The sequence below is a fragment of the Thamnophis elegans genome, chromosome 14, assembly GCF_009769535.1.
Source record: "Thamnophis elegans isolate rThaEle1 chromosome 14, rThaEle1.pri, whole genome shotgun sequence".
Classification (NCBI taxonomy): domain Eukaryota; kingdom Metazoa; phylum Chordata; class Lepidosauria; order Squamata; family Colubridae; genus Thamnophis; species Thamnophis elegans.
The window spans coordinates 12,370,312-12,386,433 of record NC_045554.1 but is presented as its reverse complement, the minus strand read 5'-3'; the positions used below and the strand labels follow the sequence as shown (position 1 = coordinate 12,386,433).

Genomic DNA, 16,122 nt, shown 5'->3' with positions numbered 1-16,122 from the left:
AATATATAAGTTGATTGAATGTAACAATTATCATTAACTTTATTAGTTTTATTTGTAGGAGAATATGACACCCAGGTGCCACACTGTTCGCGCATTGATTTGATATATTTGTAAAAAAAAAATTGGAAAAAAAGAAAAGAGAAATCAGTAAGCGGATGAATGAATACATATATCAATGAAGTGCAGAACACACAATCAAATCCTGCCTCTCATTGCTTTGAGTGTAACAACTAGTGAATTTTGTGTTGCTTGTATTGGCTGTAAAGAGGCATTATTTGTTAGTACATTTCATTTTACTCTTCTCATGAACTCTGTTTACATCTGCAGGGATTTTTCTCTTTGAAAGTTGCTGCAGAATAACACCAGCTGACAAGTGAGCTCAAAGCAACGGGCAGCAAGAATTTCGGAATGATGAATGGAGGATTGCAGCTTCTGAATCTTAATTTGATTGGCCAAATCACAAGTGGGCAGAGGGCACTCTTTGAACATACAAAATCTTCTATGCTTTCTTAGCGTATCACAGATGCAAGAAAAAAACATTTTTATCTGCAGGAAATGCCCATTGCAAGCAAATTAGGGGAGTGTTATTAGAATTATACTAAAACTCCTGACAGATCCATGGTTGGGAATAGCAGTCCTATTCAGTTCTACCCTGGCAGTAGCATTCATTTCTGAAATTTGAGAGTTGAGCAAAAATATTCATTAAACGAACGGTTATAAATCAAGGATTAGCCATGCTCAAAAATGAGATTATTACTATTAATAAATAGAATAGAATAGCAGAATTGAAAGGGACCATGGAGGTCTTCTAGTCCAACCCCCTGCCTAGACAGGAAACCCTACACCACTTCAGACAAATAGCTATCCAACATCTTCTTAAAAACTTCTAGCGTTGGAGCATTCACAACTCATGGAGGCAAGTTGTTCCACTGATTAATTGTTCTGTCAGGAAATTTCTCCTTAGTTCTAAGTTGCTTTTCTCCTTGATTAGTTTCCACTCATTGCTTCTTGTCCTGCCTTCAGGTGCTTTGGGGAACAGCTTGACTCCCTCTTCTTTGGGACAACCCCTGAGATATTGGAAGACTGCTATCACGTCACCCCTAATCCTTCTTTTCATCAGACTAGACAAACCCAATTCCAGCAACTGTTCTTCATATGTTTTAGCCTCTAATCCCCTAAACATCTTGGTTGCTCTTCTCTGCACTCTTTCCAGAGTCTCCACATCTTTTTTACACCATGGCAACCAAAACTGGATTCAGCATTCCAAGTGTGGCCTTACCAAGGCCTTATAAAGTGGTATTAACCCTTCACAGGATCATGATTCTATCCCTCTGTTTATGTAGCCTAGAACTGTGTTGGCTTTTTGGGCAGCTGCAGCACACGGCTGGCTCCTATTTAAATGGTTGTCCACTAGAACTCCAAGATCCCATTCACATTTACTACTATAAGGGAGGTACCACCTATACTGTACCTGTGCATTTTGTTTTTCTTGCCTAAATGTAGAACCTAGAAAAACAGTATTTTTTGAAGGAGGCTAAGTGCTCCTTTCTGTTTGCGTTATTCTGCCACATCCACTCATTAGAAACCAGGAGAGCATCAATGTAGCAATTAATGCTGATGAGCGAAAGCAGAAAGTCATTTTAAAGCAATTAACATAAATTCAAAATATTCCGCAGAGATGCCATTGGCCTTTACGCATTCAGGAAAGAAAGCTAACATCAAATGAAACAGAATCGATACCCAGCATGGCCACAGGGAATTCCTACTCCCAGCACATCTGGAGCTCACCAAGTTTGAAGATAACTATATGGGGAACGTGGGACCAATTTGAAGGAGAAAAAATAAAATTGATCATCGGAGTGGAAAACAAGACCTGGGAGGGAAGATTGATGGGATTTCAAGGCTTGTCAGTGCGTCCTAAGAACCGAATCTGACATTTCATTCACCTCTTTCAAGGTCTTCCAGATTTCATGCTTCTGTACAGCAGTTGTTTTAGGTTTGATGTCCTAAATGGCCAATTTAATGGCTGTTCGTTTTAAAAACCAAGGAATACTGAACTGTCATAATAGTAAATAGCAAGAACACTTAGGCTTCACAGTATTTTACAGCCCTCTCTAAGCAGTTTACAGAGTCAGCATATCTCCCCCAACAATCTGGGTTCTCCTTTTACTGCCCTCAGAAGGGTGGAAGGCTGAGTCAACCTTGAGCTGGTCAGGATCGAACTGCTGACAGTCGGCAGAATTAGCCTGCAATACTGCTTTCTAATCACTGTGCACGGTGGAAGGACGGATGGACGGAAGGAAGGAAGGAGAAAAGGAAGAGCAATAGCACTTAGACTTACATGCTGCTTCACAGTGCTTTACAGCCCTCTCTAAGTGGTTTACAGAGACAGCCTATTGCCCCCAACAATCTGGGTCCTCATTTTACCCAGCGAGGCAGAGGAATAGGCTCTCCCTGTTCCCAGTGCCTGCATGCGCAGAGCTGCCAGAAGGCAAGAACAGAAGGGATGACTCGGGAGTAAAGTTTGGAGGTGATTGGCCCCTCCCATAGGACATAAAGGAGGAGCAAAGAAGTACCACCTTTGGTGGGAAGGTAACAGCGTTCCGTGCGCCTTCGTCGGCCACATGACCAAGGAGATGTCTTCGAATAGCGCTAGCTCTTTGGCTTTGAAACAGAGATGAGCACCGCCCCCTAGAGTCAGGAACAACTAGCACTTATGTGCGAGGGGAACCTTTACCTTTTAAGGTCTTATAAGAATCAATCAAACCTTGGTGTGAAACAAACTGTCCTCCGTGGGTTTCAAAACATCTGAAACCAGGGCATTGAATATTCTACTCCTGCGCTATCTCAAGACGAAAAATGACAATTTAACTACATTATTATTCCATAATGTCTTTTGTTGCGGGAAATCAATTCACATACAAAGGCATCAGATGGAAACAGAAATAAGAGCCCCAGACTTTAATGATCTGGGAGCGCCGATGGAAGACAAGGTTGATTGCATCTAAAATGAGAACTATCCCCAACTACATCAATTTTGTTCCCCAGAAGAGAAAGAAAGTTATTTATTCCTCAAGGAAATGCAAAATGTAGGAAAACTCTTCTTGAACTGCCTGACAAGGATGATGAGACGGGTATATGTGTCGGAAGTCTTTAATATTTACAGGATTATCCCCAAGGTGCATTCCATGGATTTTTTCTTTATAGAACCATGCCTGAGGCTGCTGAAGACTAGATCAGTAAAAGAAGCTCAGCAGAGAGCAATAATAGCTCTGCTTGAACATTTCCTGCCTTGGTAGGAGCTCCACATCTTCATTTTAATTAATTGCCTGGAACGCAGAAGGAGGGGTGGGGGAAGGCACTGATCATTAGGAAGAGAACGTTTTTTTTAAAAAAGCTTGTTTAATCCTTCTCAGCGATTTTCACACAACAGATCTGTGGGCTCTTTTTCTTTCAAAATGTCCTGTGGACCCTAATGAAGCAGAAGGAACTCTGGTTTTCTTGAGACAGAAGAGGATCTTCTCCCGCCAGAGTAGTGTTTCCTCAGCCTTGACAGCTTTTAAGAGGTGTGGACTACAACCCCCAGAATTCCCCAGCCATTACATCTCCTCTTCAGCATGTGACTGAGAGAAGGATGAAATTTAGGAGAGGCAGAAGGGACGCCGTGTTGTTTGAAAATGGACAGAGCTAGAAAGGTGGAAAGCCACAGAACAATAAGGAGAGTTTATGGAGGGACATCACCCTGCCAACAAAAGTGCGTCTAGTCAAGGCTATGGTTTTCTCAATTGCAATGGATGGCTGTGAAAGTTGGACCATAAAGGCTGAGAGCCAAAGAATGGAGGCCTTTGAACTCTGGTGCTAGAGAAGACTCCTGCGAGTCCCTTGGACTGCAAGGCCATCCAACTGGTTAGTCCTGGAGGAGATCAACCCTGGCTGCTCTTTAGAAGGCCAGATCCTGAAGAGGAAACTCAAAGACTTTGGCCACCTAATGAGAAGGAAGGACTCAATGGAGAAGAGCCTCATGCTGGGAAAGATGGAGGGCAAAAAGAAGAAGGGGACGACAGAGAATGGAATGGCTGGATGGAGTCACTGAAGCAGTTGGCGTGAGTTTAAATGGACTCCAGAGGATGGGAGAGGATGGGAAGGCCTAGAGGAATGTTGTCCATGGGGTCGCAATGGGTCAGACACAACTTCGCAACTAACAACAACAATGGAGAGTCTCAATCATCCAGTTCATGGTTGTCCCAAAGCTGCTTTTTCCAAAAGGCAGCTGGATTTTCTTGGTTCTTTTTCTTGAACAGAATAACAGAGTTGGAAGGGACCTTGGAGGTTTTTTTTTAAAAAAAAATAGTATTTATTGGTTAAACATTTTTTAAAATAAGACATATAAATACAGCTTTAAACATACAACACCCACCCACCCACCCCCGTGACAGTCATTCACAGCCCAACATTTTTTTCTTCCTCATTGTTTAGTCTCTAACCAGCATCTTCTTGTTACAAAATTCAGGGATCTATTACAATACCCACGTTCACTTTTAGTTCTCATTGTTAACAACTGCTATTTAACTTTCCCAGTTTTAAGTCCCTGCTGTTCTCTTTGTCACCCACATATACCATAGGTTCCAGCTAAGATAATGTTCCGTTTCTTCTTTGTCCCTCAGCCAACCCGTCATTCTGTCCATTTCTGCACACTCATAAATCTTTTTAATTATGGCATCTTCCGATGGTATGGTAGATTTCCAAAATTGCACATAGGTTATTCTTGCAGCCACAATTATATGTAGGCTCAAATGCCATATAGATTTACTCGTGTTTTCTGGTTTTATGCTTAGTAAAAAAGTCTCAGGTTTCCATTCCATACTTGCCCCGGTAACCTCTTTTAGCTAGTTTTGAATCCTTCTCCAGTATTTCATGGCCTCAATACAGGACCACCAAATATGGTAGAATGTGCCATCCCTTCTTCCACATTGGAGGTCTTCTAGTGGAGGTCTTCTAGTCCATTGTTTTTCAACCTTTTTTGTGCAAAGGCACACTTTTTTCATGAAAAAAATCACGAGGGACACCACCATTAGAAAATGTTAAAAAAAATTAACTCTGTGCCTATATTGACTATATAGGGTGTTTTTCCCACGGCACACCTTACACTATGTCACTGCACACTAGTGTGCCACGGCACAGTGGTTGAAAAACACTGTTCTAGTCCAACTCCCAGCTTAAGCAGGAAACCCTATACCATTTCAGAGAGATGGTTATCCAACATCTTCTTAAAAACTTCCAGTGTTGGAGCATTTACAACTTTTGGAGGCACATTGTTCCACTGATTAATTGTTCTCACTGTCAGGGAAATTTTCCTTTGTTCTAGATTGCTTCGCTTTTTCATTGGTTTCCATCCATGGCTTCTTGTATTGCCCTCTGGTACTTTTGAAAATTGGTTCACCCCCCTGTTCTTTGTGGCAGCTTCTTAAATATTGGAACACTGCTATCATGTCACCACTAGTCTTTCTGAAGAATTGAAGAAGCTTCTTGGATGAGAAGCGAAACATTTTCAAAGGAAAACACCAAGAAAATCCAAAATGCCTTTTGGAAAAAGCACCTTTGGGACAACCATAAGGACAATTGATGTTCCTCGATTTGTTACTGAAAAGTAGCCGCGTTTTGGGCATTGTGTGCCTAAGCAGATATTAAAAATAGAAAACTCTTTTTGGGTGCAAGTAAGGGACAGTTCCTTTAGGGGCAGTTTAAGAGACAAATTAAGGGAGAGATTAAGGGATACGGTGGCTCAGTGGCTAAGACGCTGAGCTTGTCGATCAGAAGGGAGGCAGTTCAGTAGTTCGAATCCCTAGCGCCACGTAACGGGGTGAGTTCCCATTACTTCAGTGATGGGTTTCAATTTTTTCTTTAGAACCTCTTCTGTAGGTGTGGCCTGCTTTGTGGGAGTAGCTTGCCAGCCATGTGACTGGGTGGAAATGGCTTTCTGGCCATGTGACCGAGTGGGAGCAGCTTGCAGTCATGTGACTGGGTGGGCATGGCCCAACTTGTAAAATGTGGTGAAATTCACTTAACAATGCTCTTGCTTAGCAACCAAAATGTTGGCTCAGAAACTCTAGCATTGAAGTGTGCAAGTCTTAAAGCTGTCAAGTTACAAGACCCTTGCATCCCTAACCCTTTAGAAAAAAAAAACCCCAGGGGTGTTCAAACTTGACAGCTTTAAGACTTGTGAACTTCAACTCCCAGAATTCCTCCTCTCGCTCTTCATCTTGATGATGTGTGGACGGGCGGGGGGAGGAAGCTGGAACCAGTTCTAAACGGCACTGTAGGTTTGTGGAACCTCTTCTATAGAAGAGGTTAGAACTGGCAGGAACCCACCCCTGCATTACTTGTCCCATCTTCTGCCAGCCTAGCAGTTCGAAAACATGTAAAAATGCAAGTAGAAAAATAGGGACCACTTTAGTAGGAAGGTAACAGCATTCTGGGCATCTTCAGTGTTGAATCATGCTGGCCACATGACCATGGAGATGTCTTCAGACAGCACAGGCTCTTCAGCTTTGAAACAGAGATGAGCACCGCCCCCTACAGTCGGGAACGATTAGCACGCATGTGGGGTGGAACCTTTACTTTTAAGGGACAGTTCAAATGTTTCTTTGTGAGATAGCTTATGACTGAAGAAACAAGGAATGATATAATCTGTTTAGAGTTAGCCTAACAAAGAGGAGTTAAAGCTCAAATGAAAGATGATACTAACTTTCTTTAAGTTTATTTTAGAACATCTTTGTTAAAGATTTATACCCTGTATTTGTTCTGGGAAGTCCGGGGGGGGGGGGGGGGGGAAGGTTGGGGGGGTTCGGTGGGGAGGGCAGGGGGGGGGGAGGTAGACATTTGCAAAAGTTATTTTTTCTAAAAAATTTCCATAAAAAATAAAAATAAAAAAAGTCAAATGTTTCTTTGTGGACTTACCCTGAGCATCACTTCTTTGCCCAACAAGTCGTACAGAGACGCTCCTTTCGAAGTGATTTCTGAAGCGAGCTGCCTGGCTGTCTTCAAATCGCTGATCTAAACGGACATTGGGAGAAATCAGAGTTTGCCTTTCCAAAAAGGGGTTAATAGGGAGGAGTGGAGAGGGAATGCTTCTAACTAAAGCCGTATACTGAGGGTGGCAGTCTTTTTGCAAGCGCCTGTCCTCCAAGTAGATTAATAACCGCAATCATTTGTGCAGGTGGGCTTCAATGGACCTGAATAATTTATTAGTTAGCGAGCAGTAAGCTGGGTGTTAACGTTACTTTCGCTGACCTTTTCAATTTTGAACTGCACAAAATTCCAAGCAGGAATGTGCTCCTGGGCTGGATCAGGGGTGGGATTGAAACATTTTAGCGACCGGTTCTCTGCCCGGTTGCTGGGTGGGCGTGGCCTGGTCAGTTTCTTGCACCATGGAAGTAGAGGGGGGGCGTTTTCACCCTCCCCACACTCCGGAGGCTTTCCTTGATCCTCTGGGAGGGCAAAAACGGCCTCCCCTGGCCTCTGGAGGACAGAAATGAGCCAGTTTCTGGACTTCTGGTACGTCCAGTAGGCCCGTTTTACACCCTCCCAGAGCCTCTGTGCGGGTCGTGCACTTACCTGGCATCCAAAATGGGCTGCATGGAGACTCCTGGATGGGGAGGGGAGGGTGTGTGGGGTCAGCTGGTCCTTGTAACTACCGGTTCAGTGAACCCAGGGGTGAAATTCAGCAGGTTCTGACAGGTTCTGGAGAACTGGTAGCGGAAAGTTTGAGTAGTTCATAGAACCGGCAAATACCACTTCTGGCTGGCCCCAAAGTGGGGAGGGAATGGATATTTTGCAGTATCTTTCCCCTGCCACGCCCACCAAGCCATGCCCACAGAACCGGTAGTAAAAAAAAATGGATTTCACCACTGGGCGAACCAGATTAAAATTAACATCCGATTTGCCCGAACCTGCCTGAACCAGCTGAATCCCACCCTTGACCCCATCCCTTTCTTACCAAAGGTCACCAGATGCTATTTGCCCTACATAACACCATTCACAGAAAACACAATTGACCTTCTCAGTGAGGAAAGGATGCTTGCAGACATTCAGGCCAATTCTCACAACTTTCCCAGATGTTTCCACCAACCAGGTCACTTTCTTCTTGTAGAGGTCAATATACATCTACCTAATATACACATCTTTGGATATGCCTGCTGTTTTTCCAAGCCAAGAAGACTTCCAACCAACCAACCAACCAACTCACTCCCAGAATTCTCAGCAATATTCAAACTAGACTAAGAAATTCTAGGAGTTGTCCCCTACCCCTGGAGGGCAACCAGGTGGAGGAAGGCTGAACATACCAAACCACCATGTTTCTCCGAAAATAAGACCCAACTGGAAAATAAACTCTAGCATGATGCTTGTAATATAAGCCCTACTCCAAAAATAAGCCCCAGTTAATTTTGTCACGCAAATGCATTTAGTACCATATTTTCCCCAAAATAAGACGTAACTGGAAAATAAGCCCTAAGGCCTCTTTTGGAGCAAAAAATAATATATCATACTTTCGGACTATAAGACACACTGGAGTATAAGACGCACCATGAATTTCAAGAGGTACATTTAAAAAAAGTTTTTGCACTCTGCAGGCCTCCCAAACCCTCTGCACGCCTCTTTTTTGCAAAAACAAGGGGGGGCGGGCATGCAGAGCTTTGGGAGGCTTGTAGAGTGATCCTGGGGGGCTGGGGAAGGGGCAAAAACAAGCAAAAACAGCCTGTTTCTTGCTCATTTTTGCCCTCCCCAGCCCCCAGGAGCACTCTACAGGCCTTCCAAATCCTCTGCACATCCATTTTTGCAAAGGGGGCGGGGTTTTGGTAGGCCAAAAATGCTGTATTCAGTGTATAAGACGCACCCAGATTTTCACCCTCTTTTGGGGGGGAAAGGTGTGTCTTATACTTTGAAAAATATAGTAAGACCTGGTCTTATTTCAAATAAAGGAAACATGATATATAATACAATGCTTTTTTTTCAGATTTGGCTTATCGTGGGTATATAGTACTATTTATGATGTAGCCTGATTCCAAACTCAAGCAATCATGATTTAGTCAATAACCTATGTTTAGAACAAAGCATAACCCAGGTCAGTATGTTTACTGGATTTGGGCAGTAGCTCTGCTAGCAGAATCTTCCCCCATCCTTGCAGTTCCACAATTGCATTCAGAGCTGTTTTATTCCAAATGAGGGGGGAAATCAGCCTTTTAAAACAAAAACAGTGTCTTCTTTAAACAAAGTTTGTGTGAACTTGTGGTTAGGTGGGTAGAGATGCAGGATATGTGTACTTCAATGATTATACATAGGGCAAGACCCAATCCATTTTAAAAAGAATTTATCATATTTTTTGGAGTAAAAGACACGCCGAAGTATAAGACGCATCTAGCTTTTGGGGAGGAAAACAAGGGGAAAAAAATCTGTCTCCGCCTCCCAGCAATTTGCCTCCTTGCAACAAACAGCAAACAGTACAGAAGATATACACTGTTTGTGGTGTTACATTTCAGACTATTCTTGTACAGATGCTGTTAAAATTGATGGGGCTTTCTGGAAGTATACGTTATTCTCTGCTATTTAAAAGCACTGGGCCTCTTCAGATTAAGCATTTATTTTAAAAAGCTACTTCATTTTGTTAGGATGTCTAGAACAACAATAAAGCAGTCTTTAAAAAATAAGTCTAATAATTTGAACATTCTATAGGCATTTATAGTTACTGACTTATCTCCTTGCAGCAAACAGCCTGATTAGCACAAGAAAAAAAAAATCTCTCTCTGCCTCCCAGCAATTTGCCTCCTGGAGCAAACAGCAAGTTTCACTTTCAATTTCAGCAGGGGCCTCCCGATCATCACCTGTTTCAGGCTGCAGGGATTGCCATAGCCTATTGCAGCCTCCGCAAGCCCCATTTTCCCCGTTTGCTGCAAGGAGGTAAATTGCTGGGAGGCAGAGGCCAAATACATTTGGTATTTAAGATGCACCCAAATTTTCACCCTCTTTTAGGGGGGGAAAAGGTGCGTCTTATACTCCAAAAAATATAGTACGTATCACTTAAATGATGCTTTAAGCCTCAAGAGGAAAGGCGAGAGACAGCGCATAAAAGAAGAAATTCAAAGTCCCTTACTCTGGAACCCAGATCAAATTTGAATTTGCCAATGTCTTCTTCACCCGTAGCTGTGGTTTCCATCCCTTTGCTCTTCATGGCGTTGTAAAGCACTGTGGTGATCTTCAGCAGCTCCTTCACAGCATAGCCATCGGCTTGGTAAAGCTTCTTGGTGTTGAGTTTTATGTGAGCTTTGGTGGCCTGTTGGATGAAGGAATGAATGCTCATCTCTCTCTCTCTCTCCGCATATGTTTATATCTCAGGATGAAGCAGTTCATAGCTATTTATTTCCCAAATGATTTCTGACTCAGGAAATTAAAATATATCATTGCAGGTACTCAATCACTGGAAGATGGTCATTTGTCTGGAATGGCATAGGGCAGGGATGTCAAACTCAAGGCCTGGGGGCAGATGTGACCCATGGGATGCTTAGATCTGACCCACAAGGCCATCCTGGAAACAGCGAAGGACTGGCCCACAGTGCCTCTGCCAGTGAAAACTGAGCTCAGGAGGGCTGCATCCCGAGTTCTGTTTTCGCTGGTAGAGGGTTGCAGGAGGCTGTCGCAGCCGAAAATGGAACTCGGAAGCCCATTTTCACTGACAGAGCGCTTGGGTCACCATAGGCACCCTTGACACAAGTGACATCAAGCTGGCCACGCCCACCCTGGCCACGCCCACCCCAGCCCCCCAAAGTCAAACATAAACCTGATACAGTCCTCAATGAAATCGAGTTTGACACCCCTGGTATAGGGTCTTGTCAGAATATTCATGAACTGGCAGAGACATGGTAACGAGGTCAGTCAATGAGGCTTATTTGGAAACAGAAACTTAAGTAGAAGTCTGGGCGTGGCTTAACTGTATTAAACTCTGAGCTCTGAAATGAAACTAGTCTGGACTTGTCTGCTCTCTGAATTGAAACTGGAAACCAGTCTCTCCTCTCTACCACGTTGGAAGAATCTGCTTTTGGTATTGTACATTTATTCATGTAGTATTATGTATATAAAGGAGTTAATGAATCCTGCTGCATCAGTTATCTGTGTATGCTTTCTGGATTTGATTTTTGCAACAAACTCTGACAGCTCTCCTCCCTGGGCACGGGGTTGTACAAGAAGATGCCTCTTCCAACTCTATTTTTCTACGCCCAACGTGCCTTCTGACTAAGCGCTACAATTACTGGGATCTATAGGCTGCTTTCAAATATTGTTTTGCAAGAGCCAATTTTCACTTGATGTATTTATTTCTTTTCTCCAGATAATTTGAGGTAGTATCCATGGCAACCTTTTCTCCAATGTTATTCCTGCATGAACTAACCTGTGAGATAGGTTGAAGTGAAATCATACAGAAGCTGTGGCCTTCCTGTCTCTTGCATAACAGGGGAACAATTCAAAAAAAGAGCTGCCCAAAGAATTAAGGATATAGAAGCACAAAATGATATAGCTATCCAGATGAGCAGCTGGTGATGGCAGGCTTGCCCACAGAGAAGGCTCTGCGTGACACCCCTCGCACGTGTGCCATAGGTTTGCCATCACGGGGCTGAGCAAATACAAACACACTTTTCAAGTAGACTACTATCTGAAGTTACAACGGCCAAAATATCTTAGGGAGATATTTGTGCGAGTGAGATTCGAACTGCTGGACACAATGGTCAGATATGGGAGATTCCATTCTATACCCTCCAATGAGCATCTCTGCATTTGCAAAACGGCAGAGGTAGAAGGCCAGGCTCACATCCTATTGGATTGTGCCTTGTATAAGAGGGTGAGAGGCAGGTGCCTTGGTCCATATATCAAACAAAGGACCTATTGGGATCCCCACATCAAAACAACTTACTTTATGTACAGTCGGAACCTGAAAATAATATTTGACGGAAGCAAAATGGCTCGGTTGAGATCGCCATACGTGAGACTGATTGGGATAGATTGTAAGTGTGACACTGAAATATAATTTTATGTCCTTTTATCCTATTGTCAGGCCTGCAGTCATATTTTGTCATATTCCTTTTAGGATCTTTGGCCTGCCACACTCTCTGTTATTTTACTATGTTGTTTCATTAGTGGGGTAATTGGGAGGGGGTATAGTAAGGAATATAATGTATATGTGTTGTTGTCAAAATAAAACATTTCTTTCTAGAAACTGAAGGTCATTCTTTGTCTCCACACCTCTCCAGAAGTGGATGGGTGGAGATGCCAGTGTGGCAATGGAAGATAGGACCATGGGATGGACTTGTGGGTGTGGGGGCAAGAGCATGAACTTTCAACTGGGTTGAAACCCCAGGAAGTTTTCAGATTTGGGTATTCCACAGTTTGTACCAATATGTCTTTCTTAATAAATTGGAACTTAGAGCAATGCTTTGCCTTGGACTCCGATTTAATTTTGGATGATATTTTATGTATTTGTGTATTAAATTCTATTGTATCTTATCCTATAACTATTTTTATTTTACCATACTCTTATCTTAAATTGTTTGTATAAGATTTTATTGGTGATATGTGTTTGAACCCTGTGCTTTGATATGGCCTATAGTTAAGCTATCCTATCATAGCAGCTTTGGAAATCATAATTTTCATAATCTCTGTGGCTAAATACAGCTTCTCTGATTCCAGTCCTATACCCTAACAATACATCAAAAATGTTTTATCCCAAAACGGAAGTAGATTTCAGTGAGGATCCTATAATTGTAATAGAGTAACACAGGCAAGAAAAAGCATGCTTGAGCAATGATTCATCCCAACTTAGCAAACGCCGTCTGGACCAGCCAGTTCCTAATTAACCAGAAGAAAAATTCTGCAGAGGAACTTTAGTGCTCTAGTTCACTAAGGGTGAAATTTACAGCTGATCAGTTCTTCAGTTAATTGGCACATCAATTTTGCCCATACCATGTGGCTTCCTGCAGCATTCTTGTTGTTAACGGGAGCACTTGTTTGAAAAGGATTATGCTGTTTCAAAAGCTCTTACAAGATCCACAATGCAACCCAGATCCATTAAAGTGTGATTATTCTATTTGGGTTTTACTCCCTGGTTTATAAGGCATAGGTCAATCCAATCAAACATCTCCTCCCCCGCCCCCCCCGCCCCCCGGTGTGTGTGTATCTATATCTATGTCTATATGTATGGGGACGAGGAGCCCAAGCTGTGTTTGATAAGGGAAGAAGGAATAGGAGCATTGATTCACATGCCTGATGTAAAATCAACAAAGCTAATTACAGGTGGGAAGCGGGTGGATGGGCCTATCACACGCGCAATGGTCAAATTGATTAACATTGTATAAAGGCAGGTATCGCTTTAGTGGCTTTTACACTCTGACGATGTTAGCAGTGGCTAACAAAAGCTCAGTGAGCAATATATTTTAAAAGTTCCGGAGATCGTAATGTCTCTTTCTTCTATATCTATAGCTATAGCTATAGCTATAGCTATAGCTACAGCTACAGCTACATGTATGTTCCAGCATAACTCTGGAACGCCTCGAGCAATTTCAACCAAACCTGGTACACAGATGACTTGTTCTCTGGAAACAAATACTGTGGGAGTAGGACACCCCTAACACCCTTCGGAGTGTGTGTTCTGTTACGATACAACCCGTTGTGCCTTCAAATGGCTTCAACTGTGCTACCGTAAAATGGCTTCTACTATACAGTGCAGTGAGTTGCCATGGTAATGGCTCCACAGTACTCCACAAGGGGGCTCCCTCTGGTAAGGGGGAAAATCCAACATTACAAATTATGTTTGGTCTGGACATTTCTCCCCTATAAATAAATAACCCGGACAACGCCGGCTTATCAGCTAGTATATATAAGCGAACTAATTGTCTCCTGCAAACTCCAATCCCCTCTCGCTCCTCTTTTATTTCCTCTGGGAAGGGCCATTCATCGTCCACCGACCCGTTCTTTAGCTGTTCCCTTTGTCTGGCAACTCTGTGCATGTGCACACTGGGGGCACGCTCCAGCTGTTCATCTGCCTCGCTGATGTCTGACTCTGACGGCATATGTGTGTGTGTGTGTTTTCTGAGGTTTTCGTGGGTGTTTGTATGTTGGTTAATCGGGTTTTCTCCCGTGTAAAATTGGAAGTGTCTTGGCGATGTTTCGACGAAGTCTCATTTGTCATCTTCAGGCTGGTTTTATATATATTACTAAAACTTCTAATATATTTTGGAAATTAAACAAGGAATGTGCATCCCTGGGAAAAGCCAATAGGGAAGGAGGTGAAAATGTTCCTTCTCCCCAGTACTATTTACCAGCCTACCTATCTGAGCGTTGATGAATGTAATCTCTACCCCAGGCAGACAGTCATCAGAGATTCAACACATCCGTTGCATCTCTTCCCATGTAACTCATCTTATACTAAGAGACTCTTCAGCATTATTAGTCCCAGGGCTTATCATCAGCTTCCGTTTCAGCCAGAGAATTGAGATCCAATTTTCAAAACACAGGGCTATTTTAATTCCCTCCCTCTCCTCCCTCCTCCCGTGTATGTGTGTGGGTGTGTTTGTGTGCGTGTGTATCTGAAGTGTTTTCATTCAAAAATTAACTGGAGAGTACTCTGGTATTAAATTTCACATTCTGTATTTGACCCTTCAGGGACATTAAATAAATAAAACTCACCATAAACTGAGCAACAGCCTTAATGAAAAAAACTCGGTCCTGCTCTGTTTCAACATCGGAAGGGATATCAGTCTGAGGCTCGTATCTGCAAAAGGAAATAAGACACAGAACTAAGCATTTTGGGTTTTACCAATTAGATAGATTTGTTGTTACAGGAATGGCTAGTTTATAACATTATGTAAAAGTAAAAAGTTGAGGTTGGATGTTAATGCCATATTCTGCTGCACAAAAGTGAATTTGCTGCATCGGAAGTCAATTTCTTTCTTTTTTTCTGTTTTCCCTTTGCTTCCCCCCACTCTCCCCTTCTCTTTTCCCTTCCCTACGATTTACTTTTGTATTTTCTTTGTATGCTATATAAGATGGCCCAGTAGTTAGAATGCAGTATTGCATCCTAACTCACTGCTCACTCCAGTTCAATTCTGATTGACTGAAGGTGGACTCAGCCTTCCATCCTTCAGAGGTGGGTAAAATGAGGATCCAGATTGTTGGGGTATCATACATTCTAGTACTCATAAACATAATATTATTACTCATAGTTATTACATTTCATTTTCATTTCATATTGTTTAAACATATCTAATACTACCACCATTCAATCTCTGAACCTCCCTCTTATTATTATACATATCTTGTTATATTAGAATACATATATATATATTGTTGTTCCCCTCTTGTTTCTATTTCTATTCTAACTTTTATTCATGTCACCATTGTATTCAAAGATGTTTCATTTCTGTCTTCCATCTTTCACCTGCTTTATTATTCATATTTCCCTTATTTAACTCTTCACATCTGTATAGAGTTTCATCCTTCATTCTTTCATTGTTCAATGTTTCAATATACAATTCTAATATCAATCACAGTATCATTTGAACATATAGGTAAATGTAAAGGTTCCCTTCGCACATATGTGCTAGTAATTCCCAACTCTAGGGGGCGGTGCTCATCTCCGTTTCAAAGCCGAAGAGTCAGCGCTGTCCGAAGAGGTCTCCGTGGTCATGCGGCCGGGATGACTAAACACCGAAGGCGCACGGAACGCTGTTACCTTCTCACCAAAGATGGTTCCTATTTTTCTACTTGCATTTTTACATGCTTTCGAACTGCTAGGTTGGCAGAAGCTGCAACAAGTAACAGGAGCTCACTACGTTACGTGGTGCTAGGGATTTCAACCGCCAAACTGCCGACCTTTCTGATTGACAAGCTCAGCATCTTAGCTACTGAGCCACCGCGTGTAGATCTATTCATATTCCTTCCATTCATCCAATTCATGTAATTCCACTTTTAATACACATGCTTATGTTGAAATATATTCTTTTATTATCTAATTACTCATTGTTTAATGTTATTATTAATATTTAGTTTAGACTTTCATGATAACCTTTAATATCACCGCAGAGG

The 16,122-nt window shown here is 42.4% G+C and overlaps 1 protein-coding gene across 2 annotated transcripts in view; it reads right to left on the bottom strand.

The window, feature by feature from the left end:
• Window positions 1-16,122, bottom strand: part of CLUAP1 (clusterin associated protein 1) — a 57,584-nt gene that overhangs the window by 35,563 nt on the left and 5,899 nt on the right. For both annotated transcript variants that reach the window (XM_032231233.1, XM_032231232.1), the window contains exons 3-5: window positions 14,725-14,809; window positions 10,148-10,327; window positions 6,958-7,053 (exon numbers count right to left, since the gene is read on the bottom strand). In XM_032231233.1, the coding sequence (XP_032087124.1) occupies window positions 6,958-7,053; window positions 10,148-10,327; window positions 14,725-14,809 (361 nt within the window). The remainder of the gene's footprint in view (window positions 1-6,957; window positions 7,054-10,147; window positions 10,328-14,724; window positions 14,810-16,122) is intronic.